The 17,281-nt window shown below is 36.4% G+C and overlaps 1 protein-coding gene across 1 annotated transcript in view; it reads right to left on the bottom strand.

Annotated features, from left to right (window-relative positions):
• Positions 1–17,281, bottom strand: part of LOC110161520 (synaptic vesicle membrane protein VAT-1 homolog) — a 78,825-nt gene that overhangs the window by 14,423 nt on the left and 47,121 nt on the right. Inside the window, exons 4-5 of the mRNA XM_020926273.2 lie at positions 14,725–14,814; positions 8,717–8,958 (exon numbers count right to left, since the gene is read on the bottom strand). Of these exons, the coding sequence (XP_020781932.2) occupies positions 8,717–8,958; positions 14,725–14,814 (332 nt within the window). The remainder of the gene's footprint in view (positions 1–8,716; positions 8,959–14,724; positions 14,815–17,281) is intronic.

The raw sequence follows: 17,281 nt of genomic DNA, 5'->3' as shown, positions 1-17,281 counted from the left end.
TGAAACTGTTTACCTTTTTTCTGTACCATTTTTGGTTCTAAAGTTACATACGTTTTAAACAGACTGTATGTATAGAACATGGAACAAAAATTATCTCCCAAATTTCAAAGACCTGAAAATCATGTAAATAAATGGATGTATTTCATCATATCTTGTGTTATTCCATCTTTGAACTGTTGATGAAGGTACATGATAAAAAAAAAAAAAAGTATTTAAAATGATAAAAATGAGCTTGGAAGGACTGACATATTTTATAGAAATAGTTTCCTTTCATTTTAGAAATATTAAAGTATTCGGAAGAAAAAAGTGACAAATTATGCAAAATCATGCACCTTCTACTTGCTTGCACAATTTTTCCTCCGTTACTTTTCCCTCCGTTACCATGACCTTTCTTAATAAAAAATCTCATTACTCAAAAAGTAAGAGGTTTTTCAACCTAATCTTGTACCATATGGTAGAAAACTACATGAAGCAAATATTCAAACCAGTTTGTTAAGGATATGTAAATGAGAACTGCTAGTTATCACTGTTTGTATTTATTGCCCAAAAAGTGCTGCATATTTCATTCCATCTGTTACCGACATGAGTTTTAAAATTTTTTGTCAACAACTTGAAATAATATCACAGGTTTAACTTTACTTTTTGGAGTGTAACTCTTTCCTACATTCTGATACTTTACTTATTTCAATTGTCCCTCTAGTTTCTGAATAAGAGACATTTGAATGTAAAAAATCTCTGTTACCGCTTGACCGGACCCAGATGTAGAACTGATACTTTGCAGCTCATGTCATCAACATTTTTCTCTTAACTGGAGGCACTGCTCAGTCTGAAGCACTGTTACTCAAGTTAGACTTTAATCTGAGACTCCTTTTAACAAAATGTGACCATAAAGAACTGACTTTGTAATGAAAACAAGTGAGCTGATTTGTTTTGCTGCTCAGTTTTTCAGTTTGTAATCTGAAAATCAAATACATAAACAGAATCATGAAGACTGGTATTGATCACAGGCTTCTGAAAATGTGCTGTTTAAATTTTGTGTTTTTTCTTAAGTTTTCAGACTATTTTAAAACATTTTTGCAATTATACCTGTAATAAAAGTAACACAGATCAACAATGGAGTAATAGTTAAACATTAATACTAGGCCTACAGGTAGAGGAAAGGGATGCACTGGACTATTGAAACTTTACAGACCAAAAAGAGAAATTCCTTAACTGAGAGATGGATGAAAGCATAGAAAAAGCCTCTTTAGAGACAGCAGGATCTATTTATGGGTTTTAGTTTCTTGTTTATTGGAGCCTTTCTGACGAATTTTAACCATTGAAAAGATATACAACTTTTCATTATTCGGAAATCCATGGATAATCAAAGCACTGCCAAAAAACAGATCACCATCAACTCGGGACAGCAGTTTTCAGTCTCCAGTGAGTTCGTCATTTTGGCACTGGAGATATTTGCTTCAGTGTTAAATTAATTTGGCTGGCCACACTCTCAGTTTTCTCCAGTAAAAATGGGATAACTATACAATCAGATAACCCAGTGTTAGGTCTGTTTTGTTGTTTGTTTACAAAAGAAGTCTTTGTAAATACAAGTTTTTATAATAAAAATAATTAGTCAGTTATCAGTGGGTTTTCAGAGTAACTGTTGTACATGGAAGACAAAGTACAGTGGGTTTTAAAACAACTCTTTCGATCTTTAACATTTCCTCTTTTATTTTTGTCTTTTCCCCAATATTGGGAAACAAAAATCCATGTTAAAACCAGCACAGGAGTGAATAATCCAAAAGAAAATCAGATAACTCACATTAAATACACCACAACTCACCCTTATGCACTAGATAATCCTCATGCACAGTTTCTCCTTAGTCACCTCTTATACACTGTGTGCACAATTATTACCGTATTTTCCGGGCTATTAGACGTGCTCTTAAGCCTCTAACCGCATCAAAAAACCACCGCCTGAACGCCCTATACACGAATCCACTAGGGTGTCCCAGCACGACTTCAGTAAACTAGAAAGCCGCACCACCCGCAGCGCACGCAAACACACACGGAGCAGACAGCGACTGCGCAGCGAAACACACTCATCACTCCACGTCGACGAGGAATGGAACGGAGAAACGAACCAAAAAAGCGAGTCCAATGTGCCTTTCTGAGCCACAACTGAACAACTGAGTCACTGCGAAGACGCCAACAATCCAGTGGTCCCAGACAGCACCCTCCCTACACACCACAACTGAACAAAGCCCAGAGTCACCGTGAACGCGACAAACAAAGTCCCACTAACCCATCGAATTGTTGTGTTTTTTTTAAAGTCCGGTGTGGTTTATTTGTGAAAAAAGCTCGGAAATAGATCATTTAATGAAAGTGCGTCTTATAATCCAGAGCGCCTAATAGAAAATACGGTAAGCAAGTGGGTATTTTGACCATACCATGATTTTTATGCATATTCTCCAACTCCAAGCTGTATAAACTTGAATTCTTATTGGATTTAAGCATATCAGGTTATGTGTACTTGTCTGACGAGGGGGGTTGTGGCCTAAGAAGATCAACACCCTATATCAAGGTGTGCAGAATTATTAGGCAGTTTCTTTTCCTCAGGCAAAAGGAGCCAAAAAAGAAACTCTGAAAAGTCCAAAATTGTAAAAAGTCTTTCAGAAGAATGCAGCACTCTTGAAATTGCCAAGTTATTGGGGCTTGCTCACAGAACCATCAACCATTTTGTTGCAAATATTCAACAGTGTCGTAAAATTAATCCTCATGAATATAACTTGCCTAATATTTAACTTACTATATTTCTATGTTTTATTTTTACTTGTACATATACATGCATTTATGCCTTGACCCCAGTCTTTTGCCATTTTTGCTACATATTTTTTAATTTATTATTACCACTTATCTTGTCACTCAGTGTTCTTATAATATACTGTGACGTGCAATTTCCCTATAATTTCCATTGTGAAAAAGATGTACATTTAAAAAATAGAATGTGCACTTAAAATCTAATTATTTATAGATATTTGGAGTTATAAGGTGATTTAAATGACATGTAAACAGATAAATATTCTGATTTCCTTTTAATTACTCAGATTTTGTGGTTTGCATGTAATTGAAATCATCTTAAAAAGCTCCAGAAATCAGTTTATAATCACATTTTGGTGTTACTTTCTTGGATTTAAAAGGCACTGGAAGACATTTGTACAGTCTTTAAAATGAACTACTTCAGTTTTCACATTTTAAAGCCACTATTGACATTTTAATAATCTGATAACTCCAGAAATCAGGTAATAATCTGTTAGTGTACACATTGCCAATGCAGACAGCGTGGCTCTAGTGATAAGATGCACTGTTCTCCCTTTGCCTAAGTGAAATGACCACACCCAGTTTGAGCAGATATTATACAGCACCTGGTTTTCATATGCATTTGGGAGGCGCAGCTGCACAAAACAAACGCACCCCCGAGAAATGACTCATCCAGAAACATGTAGTAAATCTGCGGAACTGTGCAGACACATTTCTCTAATGTAAAGCTTTGGAGAGAGGCTTCAGCTCAGGGGGTATCAAATAGATGCTGGTGGGTGTGGGTCATATCGACTAATGAATTAATACAATTTTTGTATACTCCCAGTGACAATATATACAAATTATATTACAGATTTGTCTGAAATGTGCTCAAATGTGCCTGTGTGTCTACGGTGTACTATATAGCAGACATGTTTAAGTTTTGTGTGATATAGTTATAATCTATGACGCTGTGGATCATTATGTTTTAAATCTCAATATTCATCTAAAACAATTTAATAAGAACAAAAACGAGTCTGTTGAATTCTGCGTTAGAAAACTGAACAATGGGAGCTGACGTCACCGCAAACATCAACACAACAAAGATGAGAAAAACAACTTGAGCAAGCAGCATTTTTTTCCTTCATTCCTACCAAAATGGCTACATGGCACTGCTGAATCCTACGCGATAAAAAAAAAAAACATAAAAATTGGAGAACAAAGTAAGTACAGAGCAGTGGGCATGTGCTGGTGGTGGTGAAAATAGGGGTTGATCATAAAAAATGGCATCTTGAAAATGACAAAATTTAGTAAATTAAAGATTGCTCAAACATGCACAAATCACTCCAAAACACAACTTTGCGAGAGTAAATGGGAAGAGGAAACAACTGTAACATGGTTAAAAGCTCTAAAAGTCTATTTTAGGAAATGGATCTGCTTTAAAGCGGAGAAATCCTTGTTTGAGTTTTCAATCGTTTTAAATTTGATTACTTTCATTTTCTTTTTGCAGCCTTGAAGACCATATTCAATACACTTAATATTCTAATGCATACATTCCAAACAAATTCCAAATATTATCGGTAAAGTTAATATCAGATTATCAGGCCCAGTCCAGATCAGGTATCGGTTCAAGAGTATCGTTTCAGGGTTAGACCAATAAATGTAGAATGTCTTATGACGCATTTAGTAACTAGTCATTATCTGTGAATGTAAGTTAGGCCTACTTGATGACTAAACCTTTGTTATAAGTTGGTTTCATTGTTTTATATCAGGTATCAACAGATAACATCTTTATATCTGAACTGAAAATGGTTGACTAATGAATGCTACAAGATAAACATAGACATTACAAAAAGACTAGAAAGCTGTGCTGGCTTGAAAGTGCCCTGAGTAACTTTTCTGGCTGCTTGTTTCCATGGAAATGTTATTGCTTTGCTTGGAATGTACCATATTAAGACATTCAACATATCCATCTAGCATTTATTCATTACAAGGGTTTCTGTTGCTCAAAAATACAACAATTCCTTCGGCGAGTAGAGGCGACTCTCCACAGATCTTAACGGTAACGTAGCGTAGTGCTGTAACCTGCTCGTCTCCCTCGTGATAGCTGGGTTTAATCTACTAGTGTACTGCTGAACATTCTAGACAAGCAATTGAATTTCCACAGAGACACCAGAAAAGTTGAGTTTAGTTCAATTGCTCTTCTTTCTTCATACATTCTTCAGAAATACCTCAACAAAGAGGTAGCATAGAAAAATAGTAGCCTTATTATCACCGTTTTATTCACTCACACAATTTTTCACAATATTTCAGGTGGTGCAGAGTGTAAAAGGAAGAAAAGGATAAAAATAAAAGTGTAAAATTACAAGTTCTTACTGTAACCAACACTGCTAATACTACTACTGCTACTATTTCTGCTACTAATACAATGGACCGCAAATACAAGGATAATGCACTGATATGATTTTCAGTCCAGAAGGTAAGCCTCAAAAAATTTTACTTCTCATTTAATTTAATCTTTCAAAAACATCGCAAGAGTACCATATTATAGTCATGCTGTTCATTTATCTCTGCAATTTTACAATGTATTAGATGTTAGATTCAACATTTTACCTTTATTACTCTGTTTTCTTTTCTGTTATAATGTTGTTTTCTCATCACAAACATACCTGGAGTTGTGTTTTGTTTTGTCCACACACATTTAACACATAAATCCTGCATATTTAGGCTGAGCTCTTCTCTCAAACAGAAAAAAAATCCCTTTGTTCCACCTTGTAACGTCTTTTGCAGATTTAGACAGAGTAATAACAAAGGATTACTCAAACATGTGTAAAAGAAACAAGACACAAGTCCAGGTATGTTTTGGAGGAGGTAACAGCATTATAACATGGCTTAAAGCTCACAAAACTAAAACCAGGTCTAAACCAGGACTAAAACCAGGTCGAAACTAGATCTAAACCAGGACTAAACCAGGACTAAAATCAGGACTAAACCAGGGCTAAAACCAGGTCTAAACTAGATCTAAACCAGGACTAAAACCAGGTGTAAACCAGGACTAAACCAGGACTAAAACCAGGACTAAAACCAGGACTAAAACCAGGTGTAAACCAGGACTAAACCAGGACTAAAACCAGGACTAAAACCAGGTCTAAACCAGGACTAAACCAGGACTAAAACCAGGACTAAAACCAGGTCTAAACCAGGGCTAAAACCAGGTCTAAACTAGGTCTAAACTAGGTCTAAACTAGATCTAAACCAGGACTAAAACCAGGTCTAAACCAGGACTAAACCAGGACTAAAACCAGGACTAAAACCAGGTCTAAACCAGGACTAAAACCAGGTCTAAACCAGGACTAAAACCAGGTCTAAACCAGGTCTAAACCAGGACTAAAACCAGGTCTAAAACCAGGTCTAAAACCAGGTCTAAAACCAGGTCTAAACCAGGGCTAAAACCAGGTCTAAAACCAGGTCTAAAACCAGGACTAAAACCAGGTCTAAAACCAGGTCTAAAACCAGGTCTAAACCAGGTCTAAACCAGGGCTAAAACAGGATTTAACAGGACGAAACCATTCTATCGATAATATTTTTAATACGGTTAAGGAAAGACTGGGCTTACTTTACGTGAAGATATCCGAGTCTTTGCTCCTCTACAGAAAATCAAGTAATCCAAAGTATTCAGATTACGTTACTCACTTTAAGGAATTGAATGGATTACGTTACAGACTACATTTTGGGGTATGTAATCTGTAATCTGTAGGGGAATACATTTTAAAAGTAACACTGAGTATAGGACCTTTAAAGGGTTGTGAAAAGCTCTTATAAACTCAACCTGGTGAATAATTAAGATGCTCAGAATACATAAAGTAAGTGTGGAATAACTTCAGACCACTGCAAACATTTTAAAGACTGTTCAAATCTGCTTTAAAGCCCAAGAACGTAAAGAAAGTAACACTAAACCTGATGTATGGACAGTCATTAACGTTAAAAGCACACACCCATTTCATAAAACAACATTATCAATCATGTACCTCTAATCCCACTTATATTTGATCAGAACATTACTTATAACTCATTTGGTTCTATGATTCTGGCTAATGCTTTCTATGTAACACCAACCAGCAAAAGGCTCGCTGGGACCAGATTGTGTTTCAGTGAGGATGCAGTTTTCCATAACAACTCTGCAGAGCTCCGGGGCAGGTAGCTTTGTAATGTAAACCACCACGGTGATTAAACCTGCTCAAAATCAAAACACCTTATGGACGTGAGTATTAAAAGTCTGTTAAACAACTCTGACACAAACCTGAACAGACTGGATGAAGCGAATTTACTTTTATGGCTTAGAAAGAAGTTTGGAGTTTGAGAATGAAGAGTTTTTGTGTTAAATAGTCCAGGAGGGACAAGGATTGTGTTGTTTAAAGGTGCACTAAGTAACTTTTAGGTTGGAGGTCCGTCACCTGCTTGTTACTGTGGAGAGGTCACTGCTCTGTCTGAAATGTTCCACCGTATGACATTAAGCAGCTCTATCTTACATTTATTCAATTACAGGTGGTTTTATAACTAAAAAATACCAACAAAAACAGGCATTCTGACTGTGAGCGGGCTTGCCTCTTCACAGATCTGACCTGTAACTTGGTCTGGTTTGGTTTCCATGAAGATAGAAAGGTTTAACGCCATACTGTGAAACATTCCAGACAAAGCAATAACATCTCCATGGAGAAAAGCATTTGACGGAGCCTCCACCAGAAAAGCTACACAATGCACCTTTAAGATGACATTTATGGCTTTTCCTATTATTATATTGCTGAGTAGTTGCCGACCTTATTCTCTCAAAGACGCCCATTTTACAAGTTGATTCATTATTACCAGAAAAACATTTAAGAAAAAAGGTTTTATGCAGTTTCAATGATTCCTAAAGATATTACAACCACAATCAATATTTAAAATGCTTTCCACTTATTATAATGATTTTCCTCTTTGTGGTTATCTGTAATTTCCCCATTGTGGAACAAATAAAGATTCATCTTTTTTTATTCATGTTATCTTCTCATTTTAGCAAGCTATTTTGGACCTCTTGTGTGAATGAAGCTTTTAGAACCCCAAGTTTGGTCCCCAGCCCCTTGGTTTGGAATCACAGGCCCAGCCAAAGTAGAACGGCTATAAATCTTTTGCACTATTTCTCGGCCTGTCACAATAATCACTATATCAACTTATCATTCAATACGTGATAGATGGAACAATATATTTCTGGGGTCAGTATTTATTCTGTGTGCATTTCCTTTGTACTACTGGGAAATTTTCTGGGCTTTTCTGGCCACAAAATGAGATTTGAGTCATAGAAAGATGAATTAATAACTTCTATGACTTATTACAGATGCAAACTTAGTATTAAGTGTTTCATTCTGCTATTTATTTATTGCAGCTCATGATATTTTTTTTTACACTATATTTAGATTTAGAATAATTTTTGTCCAGATCTGCTTTAGTTTCAGTATTATCATATATTATCTGTATTTACTCCAGCAAAATATGAAACTTTAACTTAAACTTTTTGTTATTGTGATTGCCTTTCAGTATAATAGTACAAATAAATTACTTTTTATTTACTTTCCTTGAATAGTGCCGATGACATCTTTTGACTGCTTTTTGTGTCTACATTATGAGCATTTTCTTCAGAGGAACAATATCATTACCAAAATCATTTTCAACTGTGGAACTTAAGTTAGAAGTTTATTCCCCGCAGGAGACTATAGAGACTTCCATCTACCCCCTTTTCAAACCATGGATGTTTGTATCTGTTTCTGTACTGTTAAGATGTTAAATAAATGTCCCAACTAACTTTTCTTACCTGTTCGAGATGCATTTTTTTCAGTGTAACAATAATAATATTTTTCAGCTGGGGACCTTTATTTCTACAGGATAGTACAGAGTTTTGTCTTACCTGTTCGAGATGCCAGGTGGAGTCGATGCGTGGTTTGACCTTGCCCTGCTTGTACAGATCCAGGAGGGTGTTCATGGTCTGGGAGATGAGCTCCGTCTCTCCGTCCAGGTAGCCCAGGTGGTACCCGCACACAGACTTGTTGCCCTGGATCAGACTCAGCGTGTGGATGGAGAACTGATGGTACCAGTTCTTCGCCACCGCAATCAGGTTCTTCTTCTGCCCCGCCAACATGTTAGCCGCACCTGCAGAGTCAATGAAAAGGCTGAAGGTTATGACAAGTTTGTCTACTCATTTTGGTAAAACATCATTATATATAACCTTTTTTGATTTTGAATTTGGTTAAGTTTATCATTTTACTTCCTAATTGGACACAAATTCTGCATATTTAGACTGTTCTTCTCAAACAGAAAACACTCTGTTCCACCTTGTGATGTCATGTGGTAATACAGGAAGTGCTCCACTGTGTTTTTAAACTCCATACACCTTCACTAGAATAATTTGGATGATTTCAGCCCTGGAATTGCAGATTTTTACTGAACAAAAGTTAAATGGTAGCTGTTAACTTGCAAAACTACCACTACATGACATCACAAGTTGGAACAGAGCATTTTGATGTTTGGAGACCGTAAAAAATGGTTACTCAAACATGTGTGAATGAAAAAAAAAACAACTCCAGGTGTTTTTGAGGAGGTAACTGCATTACAACGTGGCCCAAGTCTCACATGAGATAATATAAGAACCTTAAGGTGTATTTATAGGACCATTTAAACTTTATATTTTACCCATCCCTCAATACTTTTGGGTGAACCTGTCAGGATCCATTTCTAGATCTGGAGCTAAACTTGGTCAGGTCTAACTTAGCTGAAGAAATTTGCCTATTGTGCAGGTTAAGGTCATCACTTGAAAGCTAACAAGCTGACAGGTACAAAGAATAGCTTTTAAAATGTCTCCCTTCCTTTCGTCTGTACGGGTGGTCAAACTAAAAACAAACTTTGTAATGTGATGGAGGTTAAAAGTTCACAGTAATTCCACGAATATTAGTCAAATGTGTTTCTTTGAAAATGGTCCAAAAAAGGTTCATTAGGTCCTCCATAAATTTGGCTTAAGAGATTTATTTTTGAATCAATCTACAGTTTATTTTTGTAGCACACATGTTTAAACAACTCACTTTCATCTTTGATAAAATTATAGACATTGCCAATGAGACAACCTTTTAAGCAACATCTTGTCTTAAAATTGTTCCACATATTACACAAAATGTACTCTTGTGAGCTTTAAACCATGTTAGAATGTTATTACCTTCTCAAAAACATACCTGGAGTTGTGTTTCATTTGCACATGTTTAAGTAATCCTTTATTAGTCTGTCTAGATCTCCAGACTGCAAAATGATCTGTTCCACCTTATGATGTCATGTACTGGTAGTTTTCAAGTTAACAGCTTTTGTTTAGTAGACATTGGCAAATCCAGGGCTGAAATTATCCAAATGATGAAGGTGTATCTTAAAAATACAGTGCAGCACTTCCTGTATTATGACCATAGACTGTATATATAAAATGTACAAAGCAGACGTGCTAGCCGCCACATTCCAAATGGGAAGTTCTCATGCGGCTGTTCCGGATCATACTGACCCTGGCTCCCATTGACCTACATTAGAATATCGTGGCCCCTCTCTATGAAACTACTGTTGTGAGCCTCGCCATTTTGGCCTTAAAATGTTAGTATTACCTCACTTTACAAGATCCTGATGTTTTGGGTTTTTTTCTTCACTATTTTGTCCATCAAAAAAATAAAAATAAAAAATCCTAAAGCCTGGCTCCTGTAACCCTGAGCATCGCGAGGTTCCTTTGAGTGGAGCCAAACACTATGGATAATGTTACACTTGCTTTGTCCACTTTATTATTCAATCAATGACATCACAAGGTGGAACAGAATTATAATATTTTGGTTGTCAATAAGACCTTTAAGAAAATTAACTGCATGGAAAAGTGTTGCTGGATAACACAGTAACATCTCTTTAATTAAAAAAAAAAAAGATATAAAATTTTGCCCTGGTTGAATACAATACACACTAATACACTTCTTTGACTTCTGTGATTAGGTTAAATGATTACAGAAGAGCATTTAATTGTTCCTTTGATATACACATGAGATAAATAAATACCCTGTACTTTCATATTTTTAGCCTTCATATAACAGTTATGCAAATCGATCTGTACAGGGTTATATTCATTTGAGCTTTCTTCTTTCATTCTCTCACCTCCAGATCACACCTAAGCCCTCTTTAGCACCTCTGCTCTTTCTGTCACCACATACATGCTCCCTTCTGCTTCTCGCTCAGACATATTACACCCTCTACTCTGGTATTTGGTCTCCAGCCATGCAACTAAAACAAAACTACCACTAATACTACTACCATCAAAGACTATATGATTTTTAGTTAAAGGTTTTGACACAGGAAATGGTCTGGGACTGGGTATATAAAACTTAACAATATGTTTATTGTAAGAAGGTGAGCAGTGCTACACTTTAAGCACATACACTTTTTATACAATTGCGCCTCATTCTTGGACACCATACTTCAACTCCTACCTAACTGTAATCTTACTTGAGTGAAAGTTTTGGTTACTCCTCCCACTGTCAGTTAGTCTATAAGTACCAACATCATTATTTTAACATTGGCAATATTAAATGATTTGAACGTTTAATTTTCTTGCCTGTCTTAGTTTTTTCAAATTTTTGTGGTCAATTGATCCTTTACAATATTTCATAATAAATGTTTACTCCAGTTACATATGGGTTTTTCCGATTACTTTACAATGTTAACGTATCCTGTTAGTTCAAAAGTCATAGTGACAAGTACAATATTTACTGCCACAATCATTACTTTTACTACAACCACTACTTAAAAGTATGTCTGCTATTACAATTTTCATCATTACCCATACAGCTACCCTCTTGTATCCCCTCCAACTTTCTGTAGCAATTACTACTACAACTACTACTACAACTGCTACTACAACAACACTAACTACTACTACTACTAAACAACAACTACTACTACAACACTACTACAACTACTACAACAACAAACTACTACTACTACAACAACAACACTACTACTAACAACAACTACTACTACTACAACAACAACTACTACAACAACAACAACTACTACTACTACAACTGCTACTACAACAACAACTACTACAACAAACTACTACAACAACAACAACTACTACAACTACTACTACAACAATAACTGCTACAACTACTGCAACTACAACAACACTACAACTGCTACTACAACAACAACAACAACAACTGCTACAACAACAACAACAACTACTACTACTACAACTGCTACTACAACAACAACTACTACAACTGCTAACAACAACAACAACAACTACTACTACTACAACTGCTACTAACAACAACACTACTACTACAACTGCTACTACAACAACAACAACAACAACAACTGCTACAACACAACAACAACTACAACTAACAACTACTACAACTACTACTACAACTGCTACTACAACAACTGCTACAACTACTGCAACTTCTACAACAACAACTACTACTACTGCTACTACTACAACTACTACAACTACAACAACAACAGCTACAAATACTACAACAACAACAGCTACAAATACTACAACAACAACAACAACAACAAATACTACAACAACAACAACTACAACTACTACAACTACTACAACTACAACTACTACTACTACAATTATTACTAGTACAACTCCTCCTGCCCCCTTTCTCCCATCTCACTGGGGGCAAAAGAGGACACAGGGCCTGAACTCAGCCTCGCTACATACAGAATACAGAGACACATTCCTGGTACTGCTTCATAGGACTCCCATTGTTCACCACGCATACTTGTGATAAGCTGGAAGAGGAGTGAGAGGAAGAGAGGAGGTCCTGGGACAGTACAGAAGGCTGGAGGGGTGAATGGGGGGGGGCTCGAGGAGGGGGTCTTGGGAGCTAAATGCAGAGTATAGGCCCTGTTCATGGAGATGCCAGCCGTGCCCACTGTAGCGTGAATACTCCTCTGAGATTCGCATGGCAACAAGAGGGGGGCTAAGAGCTTCCTACGGACAGCGAGCAATTTGAGGTCACACAGCCCACCAAGAAGCTCATCCATTTTGTCTTGTAGTCACATATGGGTAGACTAGCCAAAAATTGCATCTACATTTATAATCAGTGTTGGGAAATGACTAAAATCATGTATATTTGGTTCAGTTACTTTTCCTTTGGTGGATACTTTTCAAAAATCAAAATTTGAACATGTAATTTAGGCTTCAAACTCCACAGAATCAGAGAGAAAATTGAAAACTCCATTCTTGTGGTGAGGCATATGTGATTGTTCTTTTTCCAATTAGTGAGAGAAAATGTTTCTCAAACTATGAAACAAATTTAAAAGTTTTTTTTTTGATGATATGTTGCATCTTAACACTATAATTTAAATGCAACTCGATGTAAAAGTATTCCAAGTATTCAGAATAGAGTACTCTGATAGGTTCACATATCAGAATAATGTTACGATATACATTTCAATGCAGGTGTTCAGTATTCTGGAACTAAATACATTTTCTATTATTATTATTCTTCCCATCGTTGTTTATACTGTGCAGGCAATGTGGAGCTATGGGCCATTTAAAGAACATTCTCTGAGGTCCAGTGAATTGAAACTGTAAAAATGCCAAACTTATAATAAACACTGACTTGGACCCAAACTTACAGGCTTAGTTTTGCTACATGTTTTTTGGAGAATCAGTTTGGAGAAAGCCAATATTTGGAAATGGCCTGAAGCTGTTCATAACAAGTGCCACAAATATTTCCATAATAGAGATGGCCTTTAAATTTGTTTCAGTAATTCATGTAGTTTGTGGTTGGATAAAACCATTTGACGCATACCGTTTTCCTCTAAAATCCCATAAAACATTCAAAGTCACGATGGCGACTTGGGTGTCATTTTCTAGACCCAACACAGCGAAGTGGATCAGTCTGTTTTTAAAGTTTAAAAGTTATCTCATCTCTTAAATTGGCCCATGTTATGCTATTTTCTGATCTATGTTATAATGTTGTTTCATTATGTACACACCTGGAGTTTGGAGTGTTTTGTGTCACATATTTAACACTCAAATCCTGCATATTTAGGCTGAGTTCTTCACTGAAACAGAAAGCACTCAGTTTCACCTTGGGATGTCATATGATAATACAGAATGTGCTCCACTGTGTTTTTAACTCAATACTCCTTCCACCAGAATCATTTGGGTAATTTCAGACCTGGAATTGCCAATCTCTACAGAACTAAAGTAAAAAATAAAAATAAAAAAAAAGGGGTAAAAGGTAGCTCTGAATTTGGAAACTGAAAACTACCACTGTGTGACATCACAAGGTGGAACAGAGCATTTTGTGCTATATGTGTTCTTTGTTAATTTGGGATGGTAGAAAAAAGGGGTGGGGTTAAATAAGTATTTACTTCCTCTCACTCCTTTTTCGGACACAAGGAAAATTCGGCGTAACATTTATTTTGCCTGTTTTTATAGAATAGAAATAGTTACTTTTTGTGTTATATTTATGTATTTACGCTTTTTATTTATGTTCTATGTATTACTGTCCGAATAAACATTCATTCATTATAACAGGGCTTAAAGCTCAAGAATCATATTGCCTATAGAATCTTATGTCCTATGAAAACCAAAGCATTTTAAAAGTATTGCAGGGTTTCAAACCACATCACAACATTATATAGTCCAATAATATTTGATACCAATAATACTGATGGGGACAGCACTAAAATGAATATTGTTAAAATGCTGATTTCTGTGGTTATACACCAACTTAAAGGGTCCAGTCACTAATAAAAATAATGTGTGAATTTGCCTTTTGGATATTTCATAGTAAAGTACAATGTAATGAAAATCTGAAAGCCACATTGTTAGAACTAGAACTATTAAACTTGACCTGCAGGACTTACCGTAGGTGATGAGCTTGCCCATTGGCTTGAGCAGGTTGTAGCCCTTGTGGGTGTCTGATCCTCCGAGTGGATCCAGGACAATATCACACCCTGAAAAAGCAGAGACACTTTGTTATCATCATTTTTTTTTTTTATCAGTGCTACAAACTCACAACAGAAGAGCAGCCAAGTCCTACCACCTCCCCTCTCACAGCACAGATCACTCACACTACGATGAACCCAAGTACTACCATGCACTGCAAAATAAATGACTAAACAGTAAAATGGTCATATTTTTATATAATGTTTTTCCACCTTTAAGTCACTGAAAGCACTGAGAGGGAGGTGGGTGTATTTTGTCCAAGGACAGAATGACAGCATTAATCTGTGGGAGCTGGAATTGCACGCCAACCTGAGGGTCAGTGGCCAATGATGGGCTGATGTTTATGTTGAAAGCAGGATTTGACTTGTAAAACATTATGGAGGATATTGTAACAGCAGCACTTTGTTACTTCCAAGTTTGCATCAAAAAAACACTTTTTACCAGCTTGATTTTGTCACAATTAAGCGTTGCTAAAATCAACTCGAGCATTGACGGTTCACCCCTGCTTTACGCCGTAGTCTGAAAAAGCTGTAAAATTAATTCAGAATATTAACTTTGTATTTACGGTTGATTTGTGAGCATACAAATCTAGTGTTCTTTATGTAAGGAATTACTGGAAAGGTGTCAAGCAAAATTGGCAGCCAGTGTTCACAAATGGAGCATAATAATTGCCTTTTAAATCCAGAATGACGTGGCATTGATTTTGCTGAAATCCACCATGTTTTTCAGTCTTTTGTGATGTATTTTTTTCTTTTCTTTTTTCTGTTATATGTGTCCCTGATGGGCTAATCCACCTGTCAATGTCATGTCCAAGTGAAAACAGTGAGATTCACCAGTGACCAGACTCACATTAAGTATTGACATAACACACAAAACACTGCATATTTAGGCTTAGTTCTTCTCTCAAACAGAAAACACCGTTCCACCTTGTGATGTCATGTGATAATAGACGAAATGCTCCACTGTATTTTAAACCCCATACACCTTCACTAGAATCATTTTTATTAAACTAAAGGTAAACGGTAGCTGTTAACTTGAAAACTACAGCTTCATGACATCACAAAGTCGAACAGAACATTTTGAGCTTTGGAAATGTAGATAGTTTAATAATGCAGAATTACTCAAATGTATGAATGAAACAAAACACAACTTTGGGCATGTTTTAAATTAGATAACTGCATTATAACTTGTCTTAAAGCTCACAAGGGTAATTTTTGTGCAATATAGGCATTTTAATATATGTTTAAAAAAGGAAAAGAAAACATCCAGTGAAGCAGAGAGTAAAAACAGGGCCCTCAAACTAAATCAAATATTCAGAATCTGGATTAATTTCAAACTAATAAATATCTCTTTCCAGTGCGTTGTTTGTAAGAGAAGAGCAGAGGGAATGAAATCTCTCTTGTTTTATGTTTTGCTCTTGTCACTGATAAGTCCTGAGGGATAAAACACTTTTCCAAATGTTTATCCAGGCCCTAAATGGAAAAGATCACGAGCCAAAGAGACATCAGCGCTACAGGTTTCACTATGTCTGCCGCGCTGACTCTCTAGGTCACTCCAAGAAGATTCTTCATACAAATATTTTAAAGATATTTTATCATGTTAGTTTGTTTTTCACTTCATTAGTCATTGGCAGTGGGAGAGAGTTTTCATTACCTCTTATAAACTTCTGTAAGATTGAACATTGGGCAGTGCTCTATGTTGTATATTATGCTGTAAAATAAACCATGAATGAAACTGGAGAAATACATTTACAATAATGGTAAGACGTGACTGAAGAATCCAATCGGGGTGGATGACAGTCGTAATGTGTGTTCACACTGGTTTAGTCCCGGTTTAGTCTCGGTTTAGTCTCGGTTTAGTCTCGGTTTAGTCCCGGTTTAGTCTCGGTTTAGTCCCGGTTTAGTCCCGGTTTAGTCCCGGTTTAGTCTTGGTTTAGTCCCGGTTTAGTCCCGGTTGAGCTTTATTGTAGTCCTAGGTTAATTCTGGGTTAACGCTGGGTTAGTCCTGTTTTGGTTTTTCCCAGTTCTGGTTTAGCCTTGACCTAGTCCTGGTTTAGTCCCATTTTGCTGTACTTTGAGCGCAACCTTAATCAGTGGTTTAGTCCTGGTTTAGTTTTATTCTAGTTCTGGTTTTGTCCTGGTCTAGCATTGATCTTGTTTAACTCTGGTTTAACTCTGGTTTAACTCTGGTTTAACTCTGGTTTAACTCTGGTTTAACTCTGGTTTAACTCTGGTTTAACTCTGGTTTAGTCCCAATTTTGCAGTAGGATGTGTGCAAACTTAATCAATGTAGAAGTAAAAATACAAATAGGCAGTAGACAGATGACAACAGAAGTCTCTTTTTTATCACAGTAAACTCTTACTGAGATTTCAGCAGTTTGTCTCTCATAGGGCTCACTTTAAAACCGCATTCTTTTTTACGTTCCTTGACGTGAGAACCCAGTTCATTACAGGCCAATGTATAGCTCCTAAACTA

The sequence above is a fragment of the Boleophthalmus pectinirostris genome, unplaced genomic scaffold (assembly GCF_026225935.1).
Source record: "Boleophthalmus pectinirostris isolate CB_2022bp ecotype Guang Dong unplaced genomic scaffold, ASM2622593v1 HiC_scaffold_17, whole genome shotgun sequence".
NCBI lineage: Eukaryota > Metazoa > Chordata > Actinopteri > Gobiiformes > Gobiidae > Boleophthalmus > Boleophthalmus pectinirostris.
The sequence above is the reverse complement of the archived record's forward strand: the minus strand, read 5'-3'. Positions and strand labels throughout refer to the sequence as shown.